Source organism: Poromitra crassiceps (genome assembly GCF_964638095.1).
Source record: "Poromitra crassiceps genome assembly, chromosome: 7".
Classification (NCBI taxonomy): domain Eukaryota; kingdom Metazoa; phylum Chordata; class Actinopteri; order Beryciformes; family Melamphaidae; genus Poromitra; species Poromitra crassiceps.
In genome coordinates, this window is record NC_139628.1 from 43296483 (window position 1) to 43315058 (window position 18576).

The window sequence follows — 18576 nt, forward strand, 5'->3', positions numbered from 1 at the left end:
AGAGTTTTTTTTATCTTTAATCTGGTGGTTGGCTTGTCCTTTCACAACTCATATTCCAATGCTCAATTTAGATACAGTTTATAATATTTGTTCGGTTTATGATTTGAATAGAAATGTGTTACTAGATAAAATTCCGGTGTGCCATCCACGCACGCACGCACGCACACACACATCATGACCATTTTCTGGATAGGGAAAGATTGAAGGAGGAACATTGTAAACGATATCAATTTATTTTATGATATTCCAGAAATAGTTCAATTTCAACGTTGTTTCTGTTCTTACACATCCTTTTGCCACATGACCACACTGGCAACACCAGGGTCATAAATCTGGTTGTGGTCGCTCAGTTGGTTGTGTGACTACTACTCTGTTGGGACTGAGACAGTCGGGAGCTCAGTCTATTATGTGGAGACAGGATGGTGAGTTATAGCATCTACTGTATAGAACTGCATCAGTGACTCTCTCTCACTCTCTCTCTCTCTCACTCTCTCTCTCTCTCTCTCTCTCACTCTCTCTCTCTCTCTCTCACTCTCTCTCTCACACACTAGCTGGTGAACTATGGCTTCTCACCTATCCTTTTCGGTTGTTTTTTGTTAAACACTCGAAATAAAATCATTCATTCATTCATTCATTCATTCAACATAATGCAAGAGATGGATGGGAACAAAAGTAAGAATAAATAAATAAAAAGAAAACAAACAGTCATAGAGTCGAATGACACTTTTTTACACAACCTCACAGAAGGGAAAGGATATTAAGAGACAAGAAAAAGTGATGTGCAGATGATACTGTTATCTTCTTGACACCTCTCATGAAAAGGATGCAAACCCAGGCCTACTGAAATAAATCATGTAGCCTTCGGAAGATGTTTAGAGATAGGCCCTATGTAAGCCTAAATATTCATTTAAATGGGCAAAATATGCAATTGGTCATGAAATGTTGAGCCACACACGTCATCTGCATGCACAAATACATTTATTTAACCCCCCCCCCCTTAGCATTTTAGGCTATACTGTATTAGGTTATATTACATGACATTACCTCATAGATTATATACAAAAAAATATATATATATGGAAAGAACAACCACAATTTATGTATTTATTTATTGGCACTGTGTGTGTGTGTGTGTGTGTGTGTGTGTGTGTGTGTGTGTGTGTGTGTGTGTGTGTGTTTTGTTTTTGTGTTTTAATGACCTGCCAAAAGACACTTCACTGGAATCGGGGGGCGGGGGGGGGGGGGGGGGGGGGCGCAACACATTTCCGAGCAGCGACTCCCCCACGCAGAGAAACCTCATGTCTGTCTCTCCTGTATTCACTCCATGCATCAGCAGGCATGAGAGATCACACCAACCTCTCACATCAGCCACATCCTGACTGCCCATCCCCAACATAAGACCACCGGCTACAGCCCAGCCAGCCACTATCAGCGGCTTTTACTGACTTCGTTTTTGCTGCGATTAACAAAGCGCGGTGCAAACCAAGCAGCTCTCCACCGTGCGTAAAGAGGACACCGGGATCAATACGCTGCGTGCGGCTTGGACGCACGCTCAGAGCATCACTTATTAGCCTATTTATTCCACTGTATTCAGATAGAGTTCTTGGACTTTTTAACGATGGCCAACACGGGGATCCAGCTGCTGGGCTTTTCCCTGTCTCTCATTGGTATTATTGCACTGATAATCGGGACTATTCTGCCCCAGTGGAAGATGTCCGCGTACATCGGGGACAACATCATCACAGCGGTGGCCATGTACCAGGGGCTGTGGATGTCATGCGCCTTCCAAAGCACCGGGCAGCTCCAGTGCAAAATCTACGACTCCATTCTGCAACTTGACAGTAAGTAGCCAACATAGGAAGCCAATAGGAGCCATAGGAATAACAAGGAATCCATAGGATTAATAGTTTAGTTATAATAGTTTCACTGCCATTCCACTCTGTAGACAGCACAGTGCGACAATGCATTTGGATGACTGCTTTGTCATTGATTGAACACATACAGTTAATTATATTTGTATTTATTAATTTACGATATTAATTTACATCATCATCATCATCATCATCATCATCACCACCAAATAGGGAAAACAATCTATCTAGTTTGGGATCCTTTTCTCTCTAATATCAAGCCATCATCCAGTCATCACTGTCAATATTGTTTTTCTTGTGTCTGACTTTTTCAATGTAATAGCCACCATCCATTACACATGACTCATAGCCTAGGTCATATCATCAAGGTTATGTTGGAGTGTGTGGCATCTCTCACTTTATGAGTTGGGCTCACCCACCTGGCCCACTGTGGCCCAGCCAAGCCTTTACCTGGGTGAAAAACCTCAATGGGACACACTGTTGTCACTGGTAAGGTAGCCACCTCGGGGTGCAACCTGCTCATCAAGGCCCTAATTACCCCCCTCACTCTGCCCCTATACGATCAACAATTACACCCCCATTGTATCCTGTTGCTACAGTGGGATATTGTGTTCTCGTTAAGGCTTTCTTTGATAGAGACTGCGCGAGACTCCAGCCGAGAGATGTTTGGAGGGAGCTGAAAAGATCCGTCTACAGTAAATTGTGATCCCCATTCCTCACAGGTTTCCTTAGCAACCTCACCCCATCCCTTCATGCCCACACCTTTTCCCAGGCCCTTACACTGCCCAAGCACACACACTCACTTAAGAATATAGCCTACATACTGTACAGCCTACACACACCAGTGTGGCCAGGTTTTTAGACACCATTCCATAATGTTTCTATGCCCACGCACTAAACATTTAACTATAAAGCTGTAGGCAACTTTGCACTTTAGTGGCCCCAAGTGGCAGTAGGAGATAACTGTTTGAATACATTGAAAGTTTGACGGACTTCATTACCCAGAAATAATGAATTGAAGTAAGCTGCACACTCCTTGGACTAAAATGTCTAGTGTATAGACTCCAGCTTCCTCTATACAGAGCACTCCTTCACTGCTGTTTAGGGGAACATTTGGTATTTCGCTCTTAAGTTTTCATTTGGCGTTTCATGGGTAGAGGGGATTTCCTGCTGGTGACCCTACCCGGCACCACAATTTCATTTTGGCAAATAGGACAAATCTATGGCACCCTAATTAGGGGGAGCAAGGCCAATTTGCCTGACCAATTTACCAATGCAAATGAGCCAACTCTCAGTTCAATTTCGATTTCCAGGGGACGCTATCAATGAGCACAGACCAAAGTGCCTCTAGATGCAATTGGATAGACCTCCAACCAATCAGAGCAACGCAACGTGAATTTGAATGAACGTGAATAGAGAACCGCAGGAATGAGTCCGGAAGTAGCACTTCGGTTCGTAAGGGGAAAAGTGAATGGGGTTTTTGAATGGGGATTTCTGTTAAATGTATGAAATAAGGTCTGTGGTTAACAAAAGTTTATGGGAGTGGTAATTTGTGTTCAGCAGGATAATCTTCACAAACGTGGACCACTTTTATGACTTTTGAAGCGTAAATGCATTTTTTTTAAACGTGATTTTAACAAAAAGTTTCAAAAGTCATAAAAGTGGCCCTTGTTTGTGAAGATTATCCCGCTGAACACAAATTACATAAGCTTTTGTTAACCACAGACCTTCATGCATTTAACCAAAATCCCCATTCTAAAATCCCATAGCCATTTCCCCCTAAGAACCAACATGGCGGCGATTTCCGGTTAAGCCTACAAAAATACCCCATCCCCTGCCACCCTGCGGTACTCTATTGAAAATGCCTGAACGGTGCTCCTCTGTCAGTCATCGTATCAAACTTGCCCCATATCGCATAAACAGTTGTGATTGGCCCGACTGTTTTCAGGTCGGGTGGAAATCTGTCTGAATGGGAAGGGGGCGGAGCCAGACACATCTGCCAGAGCAGATGTGTCAGGTTCCCAGGCTAGTAGGCCTACATAGGTACTGACATATGTGACCTAGTAGGCCTACATAGGTACTGACTTGTGACCTAGTGGGCCTACATAGGTACTGACTTGTGACCTAGTAGGCCTACATAGGTACTGACTTGTGACCTAGTAGGCCTACATAGGTACTGAAATGTGACCTCTGGAGAGTATGAGCACAAACACCACTGCAACGAGCGCATAGCAACAACGATTTTAGCTGTTTCCAAATGTCATGGTAATGGGTGGAGTGGCTGGAAGATGAGTCATGCTGACTCCACTGATACAGCACGCAGGAGTTTCATCCACCGACATCACCCATCTACACCGAGTACACACACACACACACACACACACACACACACACACACACACACACACACACACACACACACACAAACGGCTGCTTCATATCACTCATTCCATCCTCTCAACTTCAGTTCTGAGTGAAAGTAGACACAAGGGATATCACTCATAATCAGCCATAACTCCCAGTCGACGGTGCCTGTTTTGTGATAACTTGCAGGGGCTGTCAAGGCTTCAGTGGTGTATCACATATGGGAGGTCTGGGAAAACCTCTGATTAAATTTTTATAACTTACACCTCGGCATCTCTACTGCTGCAGGGCCATGCAGTGACCCTTAGAGGGGCAGGCGCTCGAAAGTGGAAAAAAGGGCACAACACCGCGGCGCGAGGCGGTTTCACTGTCGCTGACCCGCCAGTCAGTCGGAGCTGGGCAGTGCGGGCAGGATGGCGAAGGCATGACCCGCCCATCTCTGCCTCTGATTGGTCGCAGGAGACGAGGAGAGATGCAGGATAGGATAGCCAAGCGAATCTCTTTTTCAGGTAGCCTATCTCGGTTTTTCGGTTGATATCCAGCCATTATTTGCACACAGCCAATTCTCCGACTGACCTCCGTGATGACTTGGTTGCTGGGAGTTTGTGACCCGGCTGCGAAGCCTCTATAGGAGGGTCAGCAGCAGCTATAATGGGGTCAGTGTGGTGAGATTCTGTGTAGGTGACTCAGTGAATGAGGCCCCTTTGTCGTCCTGAAGAGTAGGCTATAAGGTCCCTCCCTCATCCACCCTATTCCCTCCCTTTCTTCACCAGTTTGTACTGTACATCCTGCGCTCTCGCTCTCTCTCTCTCTCTCTCTCTCTCTCTCCATCCTCTTTTCGCTCTCCATCTCTCCACCCACCCCTCCTCCCCTCCCCCCCTCCCCTCTGTGCTGGAGGGTTTTGTTTGTTTGGGCAGGGCAGGGATGGCCTAGACTGGCACAGACTGGTTCGAGGTGGATGGGAGGGGGCACCCTGTGATAGGTTTATAGGGTGTGTGTGTGTGTGTGTGTGTGTGTGGGGGGGGGGGGCTGACAGATGAGGACCCTGACAGTAGCCTTTCACCAGCCCTCCACCTCTCAAACAACAGCAGTGTGTGTGTGTGTGTGTGTGTGTGTGTGTGTGTGTGTGTGTGTGTGTGTGTGCCTGTGTGTGTGTGTGTGTGCGTGCGTGCGTGTGTGTGTCTCCCATGGCTTCTCTTCCAGGAAAAGTGCACATTAAAGTATCCTGACAGGCTAATGTGAATGTAATTCACAGCCTCTGGACACACACATAAAACCTCCCTGATAGGCCGAGACATTCACAGTTCGTATATGAAGACCTGGATTTGGTGTCTTTGTATGTTTTTGAAAAAATGTTGCAGATGTTAGTCTCGAAAACAAAGGGGCATCTATAAACCGACTGTAACGGAGCCATCAGCTGCTTCCTCTCCTTTTCTCACAATCTCTCTCTCTCTCTCTCTCTCTCTCTCTCTCTCTCTCTCTCTCTGTTTCTGTCCCTCCTCTCTCGCCCAGGTTCCCTCCAAGCCACTCGCGCCCTGATGATAGTGGGCATCATCGTGTCCATCGCGGGGCTGGGCGTGGCCTGCATGGGAATGAAGTGCACCACCTGCGGGGCGAACGACAAAGTGCGCAAGTCCCGCATCGCCATGACCGGAGGCATCATCCTGCTGGTGGGAGGTGAGGACTCGCATCCCACGTTGTGGACCAGTGATGTCATTCATGCACAAAATGACATCGCTGGTCCACACCAGTTGGCTCAAATCAACTCTCGATAACTGTCAAACTAAAGGAATGTCTGCAAATGTACAGGATTTGTGTGAGATCATGTGCAAAATAAATCAGCATTGTTTTTCCTTTAACTTAAAGTAGTAGTAATGGGACAACTGCATAGTTGATGACATCATTTGAAAGTTATTTTCTGATGTTAAATGATGATATAAAGGTTATATATGTGTACATTCTCTAAACCTGAGTGGAGTATATCCGTTTATGCTGAAATTACTCAAGCAGGTTCTGAACACTTCTTATGGACCAGTTGAGTCTTTGCTGATGACACAGCTACATTATAATGGGACCTATACTGACTAGAAGACGAACACTACACAGTCCTGGCTACACACTATTTCATCAAAACCAACCCAAACATCTAAGTTCCTTAGATGTGAGAGTCTTCTGTACACCATGTAGGAGGACGTTTCATCGTCAGGCCAAAAACATTTTCTCCCTTTCATCTGCTCAGGCCATCGGAGTGAACGAGGCCAGTGTTGCTGGCACTGACTCTACCATAAGAGGTCTTACTGAGAAAAGCACTAAAAGCTAAATGTGCTGGAGTCAGTAGTGACTATATAAAGGGATAAAAGCCTGTCTGTGCTGTCACATTGTGATGATGTGCTGATGTACTGATTGATTGTTGGTTGTCTCTTCCACCCCTCAGGCCTGTGTGCGATCGTAGCCTGCTCCTGGTTCGCTCACAATGTCATCCGGGCTTTCTATAACCCTTACACTCCTGTCAACACCAAGTAAGTCAGCACCAAACCACGTTCTTCTCTTTCTTCACATCCTGTTTCTCTTTCTGCACCACATAGTTTAGGAGATTCCAATATGAGGAAGAGCTAAATACAGATCACCATTCATTCATTGATCAGTGGTGAAAGCAGTGAATTACTTTCAACAGCTACTTACAACAGTGGTTCTCAAACTTTTTCATGTCAAGGACCCCTAAACTGACACAAATTAGACCAAATTAGACCAAACCTTCTCATTTGAGAAGATTTTGTCCCAGGGTCCCCATCACATAAGATTTTAACTTTTAGATGTTGTATACAGAAAGTCTATGAGCATCGAGTCATTCATTTGCAATACTTTTTTTTTTTTGTTGGGGATGCCCTGGAACCCTCTCAAGGGCCCCTGGGGGTACCCAGACCCCACTTTGAGAACCCATGCTCTACAAAACCCTGTCCAATCAATTGCCAAGGATTTAACACCATAGCTACCATAGCTAGCCAAAGAAAGCAACAAAAGCAATGGCAATTAAACAGAGATATTGATTCCAAATCCTGTGGGTATTTTTCCAAGGTCAAGAAATCAACTTTTAAAGGGACAGTTCACTCCTTACTGGAGGTACCTGTGCTAGATCCTTTTGGTGCGATTTGAGTTGCCAAGTTTGGGATTTGATTTGGGGGTGAACTGTCCCTTTAAATGAGTGAGAATTACGTCAACAAGCTTACCTCTCCTTTGTGAATGAACTGGTCAAGCATGTCCTCTCGTCTCTCCCAGGTTCGAGTTTGGCGCGGCCATCTTCATCGCATGGGGTGGCTCACTCCTGGACGTCCTGGGTGGGGCCATGTTGGCGGCTTCCTGTCCCCAGAAGAAGAAGCAGATGTCCAAGTACCCGTCCATGGCCGCCGCCGCCCGCTCTGGCTCTCCCAGCAGCACCAAGGAATATGTGTGAGAGAGAGCGCCACCTGCTGCTCGGGACTCCCAACTGAAGCGGACGAAGAACGTTCTCCCCTTGTTAGAGCATGATTGACTTGTAAAATTGAAGTTGTGAATCATAGACAGCTAGCCTGGTGAACCCATCCTGATTATGTGACCTCACATTCGGTTTCGCTCCACGGATCAGTCTGGACTTCCACGGCTCCGCCCACAGTCATTTCCAGAAATTAGAATGTAACCGGGCCAATCGGGGACCTACGCCTTAGGTGAAAACGTAACCGGCCAATCAGGGGTGACAAAACAGTAATCACGTCTCCCGAAGGAACGAGCAGTAACGTTAACGTCAGTAGAGTAAACACATCCGTGAGTGCAGTTATTGCAGAAACAGACTCAATAACAGTTCAACAAGAACAAGAGTACGCACCGGCGGAGCTTCTCGGCCGGTTTCCGCCTTTCTTCTGAGTGGATTTGGCGACGCCGATTGGCTGAAGGAGTAAGTACTCCCGCCCACTGAAATCGCTGTGGGCGGCTGGAAGTCCAGACTGATAAGTAGAGCGAAACAGGATGTGAGGTCACGTTACCAGGATGTTTCTACCAGGCTAATAGACAGAGGCAAAGAATTACAGAAAGGGGATTTTCTTTGTTGTCGTCGTTTTTTTTCCAGATAGCCCTTTGAGACCCGATGATTACCTTGCAGTACTCAATTGTTTCTTGAACGATGTCTCTCACCCCGTCCAAACATTCCACAGTTGTTTACAAGTAGTCTTCGCAAACACATTCTAATTGGATCCCTCGAGTTAATTGACAGGCCCTGAGGGTGTAACTTCTTGAATTGGAGCCACAATGGTGGACGATGGCCAGCTGCACCTCCATGTTAAAGCCAGCATCTATTAGCGTTTCCCATGTAATTGAAAGTAATCAATTCCAGTTTGGTGCTTGGGATGGTCTTGCGGCCGCCTCAGGGGGTTCTGAACCACACAGAGGGACTCGTAGAGTGTCAATATGGTGTTTTATATCAGCCGTGCGTGGTTCTAAAATAGACCTTACGATAAGCTGGGTGCGACTTTACACACAGGGCTGGCTGTATCACGCAGGCATTTTACTACACTACTCACAACAGGCCTCGCAGTTCTTCATACCAGTCTGTTACAAACTCTGCTCAGATATGAAAAACTTTTTAATCTAGTCACCACGCCATTACCGCTATAGTAGATCCAACACCAGCCACACTACAAGATAGCCTTCAAAAACGGCCTTTATTTATGTTGTTGTAGTTAGGGTGAAGCTTTTCTCTCTGTGTAGGTTAGCAGAAGTGGTCCAGTTCTAGCTTGGAGGTGATTTGTTGTTTTATGAAGTCATATTTTTATCAAGTCATATACGGAAAATGAGATGTTTTATGCTCTGAACAGTGTCTGCGATGTTTTTCAATGTCATAGTTGTATGTTTTATACACTTTATGATGAAATGTCTTCTTTTTTTGACTGCGCAACTGTTGCAAGACATTTTTTTAACATGTTTCCCATTCTCCGAGAATAATTATAATAAACACATTGCAACATTGTTCACTGTGGTGCTCACACTAGCCGATGATGAAAGCGGTCATATGAAAATAAGATTGATCAAAATCCAAAGTTTCCACAAAGAATCATCTTTTATTTCCCAAGATGCATTATGAAAAGTCTACCATTTCCATGCAAATGGTACCCAAACAACCCAAACAACAATCTTTGAGTCAGAGAATGAGCTGTGAAACGCAGTGCTTCCATGACGGAAAAATGACCAAAGTCAACCAGTAACAATTCCGCAGCCAACAGAAAAATAAACAAAAACAGATGACATCATCATCATCATGAGCCTCTGTGTATGATAATGCCACACTCCTTAGGTCCACTGCAATCTTCAAAAAAGCCAAAATGATCCAGAAAGATCCAGTAAAAGTCGAAGACCATCTCGGCAGTGAGACCTAATTGTAGGCTGTCATTTGTTTTGAACACCTCGTACTGCTGTGTCTTGTAAAGCTGAGGTTGACATCGTCTTTAAATAGTCCGCCTGACTCAGAAGCATCTCGGCACACTTCAAGTCGGATTACCCAGTTTGCCAGAGAACTCAAAATGAACGCGAGAAAACAGGCGATGTTTAAAACGAGAAATCGTCCAACGTTGATCATCTGATACCCATCGAATCCGGTATCAAACTTTACTTTGGCAAATTATTCAAAACATCTACAATCATTCACTTCCTGTTTCCCAGTCTGTCTGGCAAACTTGGCAGTCCTGCCTCTGGGGGGGGGGGGGGGGGGGGGACAAACCCTGCAGAAATGTGTTGTTTATAATGAGGCTATACTGCTGAGTTTGCAGCTCAAGCTGCCGATGAGGTCAAGGAAACGTTGAGTCTGCACGATCTAAAGAGCAAAACGATGTTGTGGTTTTAAATACTAGAGCGTAGCCCTTAATAACGGGATACCAGTTGCTGTAAATGTATTGATGCTTCAACAGACTCCATGCATAGAATTCTGAAATATGTCACTGCACATAACAGGCATTCCCACAAAGTGCACCATTACTTTTTCGAAACATAATAAATCTCAATTATAGGTGGACTGAAGCAATATCCATTCAGAAACAAGTAAAAAACAAGTATAGAAGAAGCCATAATAACACAATAAATTAATTTCCTCATTCCTCTTCTTTTTTTAACAATAAATAATTAGCAGTAGTAGTTTTCTTTGAGTAAATGTTTCCAAAATAGCGAGCGTTCATCCCACTGGATAACGGTATACCACTTGGCGTGAGAGTAGAGAAAGATAGTCATTGCACAACCAGAGCTTTAACATTTCACCTGTACTGTTACACATTAACAGGTGTCTGTTCCCTCGCACGGCCGTCCCATAGACGATCAGTAACCTTCACCAAAAAGAGCAAAAAGGCTGGTGACAGGGTGCTTTTCATCTATATCTCCGATTCACTCAGTGCAACTTTAGAAGTGTAGCCCTTGTTTAAGACGCTCCAAAGAATATACACACACGCTCTCTTAAAGTCGCTCTCAAGTGCTGATAGTCAACAGCCTACCGAGGTATAGAGTAGAGGGCAATGCAGTACAATTCATTCACAGTCTGACCAAAGAGAAGTTAAATAAACACTATGTACAAGCAGAGGTCTAGGCTTCCAGCTGGCCGGTAGGTTTGTCACCTTTGTGCCTCGTTCAGCCATCAGAAGCTTCGGTAGGTCACTTGAAATGATCAAGGCCAGATATCTCTGATAGGGAGTTTGGCGCCCTGTGGGACTTCTTCTCTTTTTTTTGGCACTTCCCGGTGGGAGTTTAGGAGATGGGCGAGAGGGAGACGGGACACTGCCCGTTGTTGTTCATGATGTCATCCAGGTCCTCGTCCTCCAAGTCCACTGGGGAAGGAAAATGTCATAAGGTCAGGGGATCCTCTGTGAACGATCTGGTGTCAAGAACATCAACATCGACGGGTGGTTTTAAGTCGACATGCACACTAACACGGTTTCTTTCTAAACCGGCGTCTTCAAAGGAAAGCGGTCTCTGTCCGCACGAGTGTTTCAGCTGCGTTTCAGGAATAATCTCCGTCCATACTGCTGTAAGACGCCTGTAAACGCATATCACATGACCATTCACGTACACTGGGCATGCGCGTGCCGGTGCGAGACAGCAAGCTGGGTGTTTATGTGTTTAATACGAATTTTTATTCGTTTTATTTTACAGCGGCAGCACAGTCCACGCTATAGCAGTTACTGGAGGACTGAGTTATTATAGAAACACTGTAAGCACAGTTATTATATGTTTATAGGAAATTACCACTATATCATAGAAGTAGGCCTACTGTATTTTTGTTTCCCGAAAGAATTATATCCATATATGTCCTATATGAGACATACTACAGACAGAGAGAGAGAGAGAGAGAGAGAGGGAGAGAGAGAGAGAGAGAGAGAGCGAGCACACAGGGAAACGAGACAATTTCTGCCAAAAATACAGTTATTTCAAAAATATTTTTAGCATGGCATGTGATGTACAGTGGCAGCCGGCCACAGTGTATGTACAGGAAAAAAGAATCATCATTTTCCAAAGGTCTCAGTTTCTGCCCATCCACACTACAACACAACACACACGGTTTTAGAACTGCTACGGGGTCAGGAACGCCGGGGGAGTGTGGACGCAAGGCGTAAACATAACAAAAGTGAAGTGGTTTGAAACAAAAACAGATTAGTGTGGATGTAGCCTAAGTCTGTATTGAATGATCAGTGAGAGTCATGATGGAGCAGAGCTCTTCAAATCAGCATCAGCTCTGAAAGAAGTACCAAGTAACAAATAGTGTCTCTACTTCAGATTCAGAATCTGGTAGGATTTGATGTTGATGTTGATGATGATGATGATTATAATTAGATGTCACTGAACTTAATTGTGTGCAGCTTTGCTGAAACTTAGGCCTGCAACTATTGATTACTTTCATTTTGGGAACATCTATTGAATCTTACATGATAAAATCAAAAATGGAAATGTTTGATCAGTCATTGTTTTACAATGTATCAAATATTCATTATTCACTACATCCCTATTAGCATTGCATGTGAAAAATGGATTTAAATGATTCCGCAATTGCATGTTTTATTATGATGTTGTGATTCCTAGGTCAGGGCTTCTCAAATGATTTTGGTCACAGACCCATTATTTCTTAAGATTTTGCCCATGGAGCTCCATATGGCAAGATTGTTATTGAATTACTATTTAATTGTATAGCTGCATTAACTGTACGTGAACGTGGAGTGTATAATAGTGGTGAGATTGCAACTTATGATTATGATTAAAATACATAGTCACTTATACATTATACAGTATAATTGGGTAATATCTACTAAGTAGAGACCCTCTGGAGCCGCTCCTTAAGGAGCCTCAGTGGTCCTGGGTCATCACCAGTTTGTGAGCCCTACACAATTATGCAACCCACTCCCCCCACTCACCTTTCTTGGTCCGGCCGATCTGGCCAAGCTTGGGCGCCCTCTGGCCGAGTCTCTGGGGGTTGGCCCCGCCGCCATGGCCATTCACCTGCGGGTGTCCCGGGTTGTACTGGCCAGCCGGCCCGGGCTGCCGGGGCGGGCCGCTGGGGGGGATCAGCTCGGGAATCCCTGAAGCTCCGTACATCTCTGCTGCTGCAGCCGTGAGAGGCGCTTCTTTCCTACATGCAAGTAAAATATCCCTCAATTGTACTTGATTTGATTATTTTCCTGTACTGTAATGCATTTTGCTTGTTCTTTTACATGAAGCTTATATTTTTCCACTTTGCAATCTTTTTATTTCTGCGTGCACTTTTCTTTTATCCATTTTATGTAAAGCACTCTGAATTGCCTGTGTGTATGAAAACTATGCCTTGCCTTGCCCACTAGATGTCCTCACAACCCAACCTTTCGCTCAAAGGGGAATGGCTCCTCACTTCCGCAATGGCATTCAACAATGAATGTATGGCGAACCGACGAGAAAACGCTGTAAATACAAAACAGATAACGACGATATTACTGCCTGTGAATGAAAGTAAACACCTCGGTCCAAAACAAAAGAACAACGATGCGTCAAAGACAGCCAGACCCCAGCTCGTTCTTTTGGCGAGGGCGCACAAACACATTTCTCCTCAGTTTACACGCTGAAATAAGCGATGGGTTGGTTATTATGCGTTTTCCACTGTAATCCAACTAACAGGTGTAGGAAATCGCTTCCTGGGCATTACAATAGCCGAGCGGCACAATAACGTGTCTCCCTGTTTGACCCGCTCACTACAGTAAACTAGCCGCTTTTCCACTCGGTTCTAAAATTAAACAGGCCTAATACGAGATCGCTGATTATATAATCAGCTATAAACATTCCTAAATGTTGTAAACACTATCTTACCTCTCGATGCCGCAGTATAGAGGGGTAAAACCGTAAAAGTGGCTCCTGAGAACGGTGTTGTTGTTTATCGGAGCTCTCTCTCTCTCTCTCTCTCTCTTTCTTGGCACAGGCAGCACCGAGGAAGCGTCGATTTAAAGGGGCCTCTCTCGTCGTTTTCTCGGCCTTGGGGATTTCCTCGTATTGTGTCGTGACTCACGGAGGCATCTGGACGTCACCGTGCGGTTGATACAAGCGACAGTAACGACACTGGCTAATGAGTAATAGAGTGGAGGTGTGCCAAGCCAAAGCACCGAGGGCGCAGTGCGTAATTACGCACCTTCAATACAAGAGTGACTCAGCTGCCAGCCAATGATGTATACACACACCGTCCCTGTGGAGATATATTTTTTACAGTCTTGGCAGCATACAGTGATGTATAGCCTCCTAAATAATAAGGGTGGCCAAGTCCATGCCTCATCACACCCGGTTTAGTTTATAACTTATTTCTGTGGACAAATTGGATCAATGACTGACATTGACAGAATATTATTATATTGTCAACTTGATCAATTATTAGCAGTGTTGGGCAAGTTACTGAAAAATAGTAGTTAGTTACTTCTCTCAAACGGTAATTTAATTACTTTAAAGTTACTACTTACTTCAAAGTAATTAGTTACTAGGGAAAGTAAAGTTTGCATTACTTTTAAAAGTCTGCTTCGATTGCCTTATTAGTACACACATTATTTTAGTGTTGCTGTGGGACAAGACATACTGTCAAATTATATCTACCATTGTACCTGCAGGGGAGGCTTATATCCTACTCAAGGCCATTTGTCTCTGGGGCTTATAGCCTACTCAAGGTCATTAGCCTCTGGGGATTATAGCCTACTCAAGGTCATTAGCCTCTGGGGCTTATCTACTCAAGGTCATTAGTCTCTGGGGCTTATAGCCTACTCAAGGTCATTAGACTCTGGGGCTTATAACCTACCCAAGGTCATTAGCCTCTGGGGCTTATAGCCTACCCAAGGTCATTAGCATCTGGGGCTTATAGCCTACCCAAGGTCATTAGCCTCTGGGGCTTATAGGCTACTCAAGGCCATAATGGCCATTAGCCTCTGGGGCTCAATACTCAAGAAACACTCACATTGCTTTTCATTTAAATGCTAAAAGTGGCTGAATAAACAACCATGTGAAACAAAAATACTGTTGACATAAAAGTGGAACTCCATTTGTGTATGTGCATTGTGTATGTGTCTGTGTGACTGTGGGTGTGTGTGTGTGTGTGTGTGTGTGTGTGTGTGTGTGTGTGGGTGTGTGTGTGTGTGTGTGTGTGTGTGTGTGTGTGTGCGTGCGTGTGTGTGTGTGTGTGTGTGTGTGTGTGTGTACACCACTATCTCCATTCTCATCACATATCGGGGATGAATCCATGCACCGTTGAGGGATCATCCAAAACTCCCCAGAGACTTGTTCAGACCAATCTGCCTGCAGATAGAACAGACCCATGTGGGTGAACTTGGATATTCTGGGCTGGTATATAACAGAGTTTCAATTTCAACTCAAATGCATTGCTGTGAACAGACACAACACAACTCTCTTGAAAGCTGCCATCATGTCCAGGATCATATGTGTGACTCTCCTGTTCATCATTCTGACTCACATCTTATGCGACCACACAGGTAAATACCCAGCCCAGAATATTATACTGTATTTTACAATTGTCTGCATATACAGCTGTAGATCATAGAGGGAGGAGGGCATCTCATGACACTGGCCGGTCACTTGTCTGAGTAAATCACTTACTCTGCTTGTAAATTATACACTCGTTCTGTGAGGCACTGCTGTCTAGTGTTCAATTTCCACTGTCAGTAGGTGAATTATATCTCACAGGAAGTGTTTGATCGGTAACATATTGTTGTTCCACATAAATGATTTGTTGGTATCCGTCTTTTTCCACTGTGTTCAGTCTCGTCTGCCGCTGTGCGCGGTGTGACCAAAGAGCACGTCCACAAGTGCCTGTGCAAAGGTGAGCATCGCATGTATCCATCCGCCCGTCAGAGGTGGAATGATCTGTCCAAGTTTAGGCTTTTTGGTTGGAAATATGCAGTGAGGTGGTTAAACTATGACCTCCAGTCCTTGATCATTATAAGGGGAAAAGGCACCAATATAAACAAATACCAATTCTATTTTCAGAAATGCTTAAATGTACAGTATGCTTTCATTCTTGAAAGACACAATAAGATCACTTTGATATTACTTACTAAGTTGTATCTTCTCTCCCAACTGTGTCCTCTATATCAGTGACTCTCAAGCCTTTTCATATCCACGACCCCGAATTCACGATGGGGCCATGGACCCCCATTTGATGAGATTTTTGAGTCCAAATCTAAGAATATCTTTATTGTTAGCTATATATAGGCTATATGATTTTGTCCAGAATCCCATGACTTTATAGGTAGAGAGATAACAGTGGAACTATGATCAAAACAGTCATTCTTCGACAATCTCTGATCATGTTAACTTCTTGTAAATTAAATAATAGCGAAGTTTAACAATTCGTCATTGTGCTGGGGACCCCCTGTAACTCCCTCAGGGACCCCTGGTGGTCCCCGAACCCGACGTTGAGAACCTCTATTATGTCTTCAAGTCAATCAAAATGATCATAGTTGCACGAGATGCGACTATCAGTGGTGTGAATGTCAGTGACCACCCCTGCTCTCATTCCAGTTCTTGCCAATGGGAGAAAAAAGTGTCACCACCCACCGTTTCCTGGAAAGCCTGCAGAGCAGCAGGGCCTGATCGAGTGTTCCTGCAGCAAAATAAATCAGCACAGTGAGTGAGATTCCTTGAGGTTCCTCTCAGAGAGAGAGAGAGAGAGAGAGAGAGAGGGTGAGAGAGAGAGAGAGAGAGAGAGAGAGATTCTATTTACTGTCTCAATATTGAGTTAGGCTTTTCAATGTTTTGCCATTGATTTCTTTCTGTCAATTTGTCTGCAGAGTTTGTGGAGTGTCGGCGAGGCGGCAGCAAGTCGGGTCATCGTGGCTATCATGGCATTCCATTCTCACTGGCATGAATCATGACATCACATGACATGACATGACATGACATGACATCACATCACATCACATGACATCACATCACATCACATCACACAGCCTAGTCACCAGAATAGAATCTCTGCATTACATTTCTGCAAGTGCAATCCATGGATATGTTGAATATCACATTTCTGAACCAAAAATCCATTGCATATTAACCTTTCTAGATACGTGTATATCACGTCATACAGTATATTGAAGTATAAGGGGTGATGTGATATCGTCTGTTAAAACCAGTAAGAAGTTTAGCTATGGCATTTATATTGAGAGTTCAAATCTATTATATTTTGCCATCAAATAAATAAGTAAAGACAGTGGCAGTCAAGTTGTGCATTTTTGTTTGTAAATTACATTCTCATTTACCATGACTTTGTAATCCTGTACATAACCTCTGTAACTCCAGTCTAGTTGAACGCAGTCAGTGTCAGCTGTTACCCATATGGAAGAGCAGACCAGTTCACTTTTCAGTTCTATTTGCACTCACTTCAATCAGGGCAATTTTGGAAAGCAAGATTAACACAACATTGTATTTCGAGCATATTTGGCTTTAGAGTAGAAAATAGGCCTGTATATTAAACAGCAGTTAGTGCTGTTGTAGGGGACAAATAATGTGTAATGAAACAAGACAATATTCCCTATATTGGCTTTAATCATTAAATGGATTGCTGTTGTGACTGTTTAGTAGTGATGTCATCAGTGATGCCGTTGTGACTGTTTATGATGCAGTAGGAGGGAAAACAAATTCCTTGTGCACCCATCCCATGATACACGATGATATTATTTCCCCACGCCCCTGATGTGAGTGAGTGAGATAGAGATCGGCCAGAGTGCAGCAGTGTGAATCGATGACTATCAAACTGAAATGGTTTTTTCGTTCCATAGGGGCGATCGCTGACACAGACAAACAGCACTTACCTCTGTAGAGGAGCAAATACTGTGACGCAAGACTAGCATATTAAAACGCCTAATAGCATATCCTACACATGGACACGTTTCCCGCTGAGTACTAGATTGAAGAAGATGGCAAAAGTCCTGTGGGCCAGCGGGATGGAAACTGTCATGGAGACAGGTTCCTTTGTTTACCCCTCATCTAGATTCATGTTTACACCAAAACACCACAGTCAAGTAAGTAGGGAGCACACAGATGTGATAGTCCAGGTGAGCAGCCTGAAAGAGAGAAAGAGCCAAACACGAAAGACCAAGGCAAACGCCACAGAAGTAAGGTTTCGCATGCACTCTTGTGTACGTGACCAATTCCTGGATTTCCAAGGATTTTCAAGACGGTCTTCGGACCAAACTCTTCGACAGGTAAGTCATCTGTTGTGCTCTCTGTCTCTCCACCCAAAAGTGTAGCGGGACTTAACCCCAACTAATTTAGGTGCATGTACAAACGCAGCAATCTTCAATTGGTGTCTGGGTGTGAGCCAGCCAAGAAAAAAACCAAGAAGAAAACAGAAACTTAACATCACATGACTTGATTCAACCTCTTAATAAATAGTATATTATATCATTAGTTTATCTAAAGCAATGTCCCTTATAGTGTAACAAAGTTCAGTTCTTTGATATGGCAGCTGGCTGGCAGCCAAAAGGCCTTCGACCTTCAACCTAGGTTGACGTGCGCCTGAGGAGCAGAGCTAAAGAAGGTAGGCCACAGAGGAACCAAACAGCGCGTAACCCCGGGTGACGGCCATGGGAGCTTGTCCTCAGCAGCACCTCACTAAATTACTGCTCTTATCTTTCCAGTCATTTCCTGTGGAAGCGGAGAAGCACAAGTCATTGTGTACAAACAGTAGCACGTTGTAACTGGGGGCGGGGCTACTGTGTCGAGTTGTTCCACAGGGTGCGTTATCCAGGAGGCAGGAGGCCCGGCTCCAGGATCAAGTGACTGAGGGGGGCAGTTAAAAATGGCGAGGGGCCATTTTGAAAATGGCCAT

At 44.4% G+C, this 18576-nt stretch overlaps 3 protein-coding genes across 4 annotated transcripts; 2 read left to right on the forward strand and 1 right to left on the reverse strand.

Annotated features, from left to right (window-relative positions):
• Positions 1-1618: 1618 nt before the first annotated feature.
• On the forward strand, positions 1619-7686 carry cldn7a (claudin 7a; the record flags this gene model as incomplete). The annotated part of the gene is made up of 4 exons (XM_083640372.1): positions 1619-1841; positions 5748-5912; positions 6670-6754; positions 7512-7686. The coding sequence occupies 4 exons, from the start codon at positions 1619-1621 to the stop codon at positions 7684-7686; spliced, it is 648 nt and encodes a 215-aa protein (XP_083496498.1).
• Positions 7687-9308: 1622 nt separating this feature from the next.
• LOC310779799 (uncharacterized protein) lies at positions 9309-13737 on the reverse strand. Of its 2 annotated transcripts, XM_083640300.1 has the most exons (4): positions 13569-13737; positions 13058-13166; positions 12647-12861; positions 9309-11068 (listed from the first exon to the last, which is right to left on the reverse strand). In XM_083640300.1, the coding sequence occupies exons 3-4, from the start codon at positions 12825-12827 to the stop codon at positions 10989-10991; spliced, it is 261 nt and encodes an 86-aa protein (XP_083496426.1). In that variant the 5' UTR covers positions 12828-12861; positions 13058-13166; positions 13569-13737; the 3' UTR covers positions 9309-10988. The 2 variants fall into 2 exon arrangements, with proteins under 2 accessions (XP_083496426.1, XP_083496427.1); XM_083640301.1 differs by lacking the exon at positions 13058-13166.
• A 1386-nt stretch (positions 13738-15123) lies between these two features.
• On the forward strand, positions 15124-16950 carry LOC310779215 (uncharacterized protein). Its single transcript, XM_083639722.1, has 4 exons — positions 15124-15223; positions 15511-15570; positions 16272-16376; positions 16541-16950. Exons 1-4 carry the CDS (start codon positions 15157-15159, stop codon positions 16615-16617), a joined length of 309 nt encoding a protein of 102 aa, XP_083495848.1. The 5' UTR covers positions 15124-15156; the 3' UTR covers positions 16618-16950.
• Positions 16951-18576: the final 1626 nt, after the last annotated feature.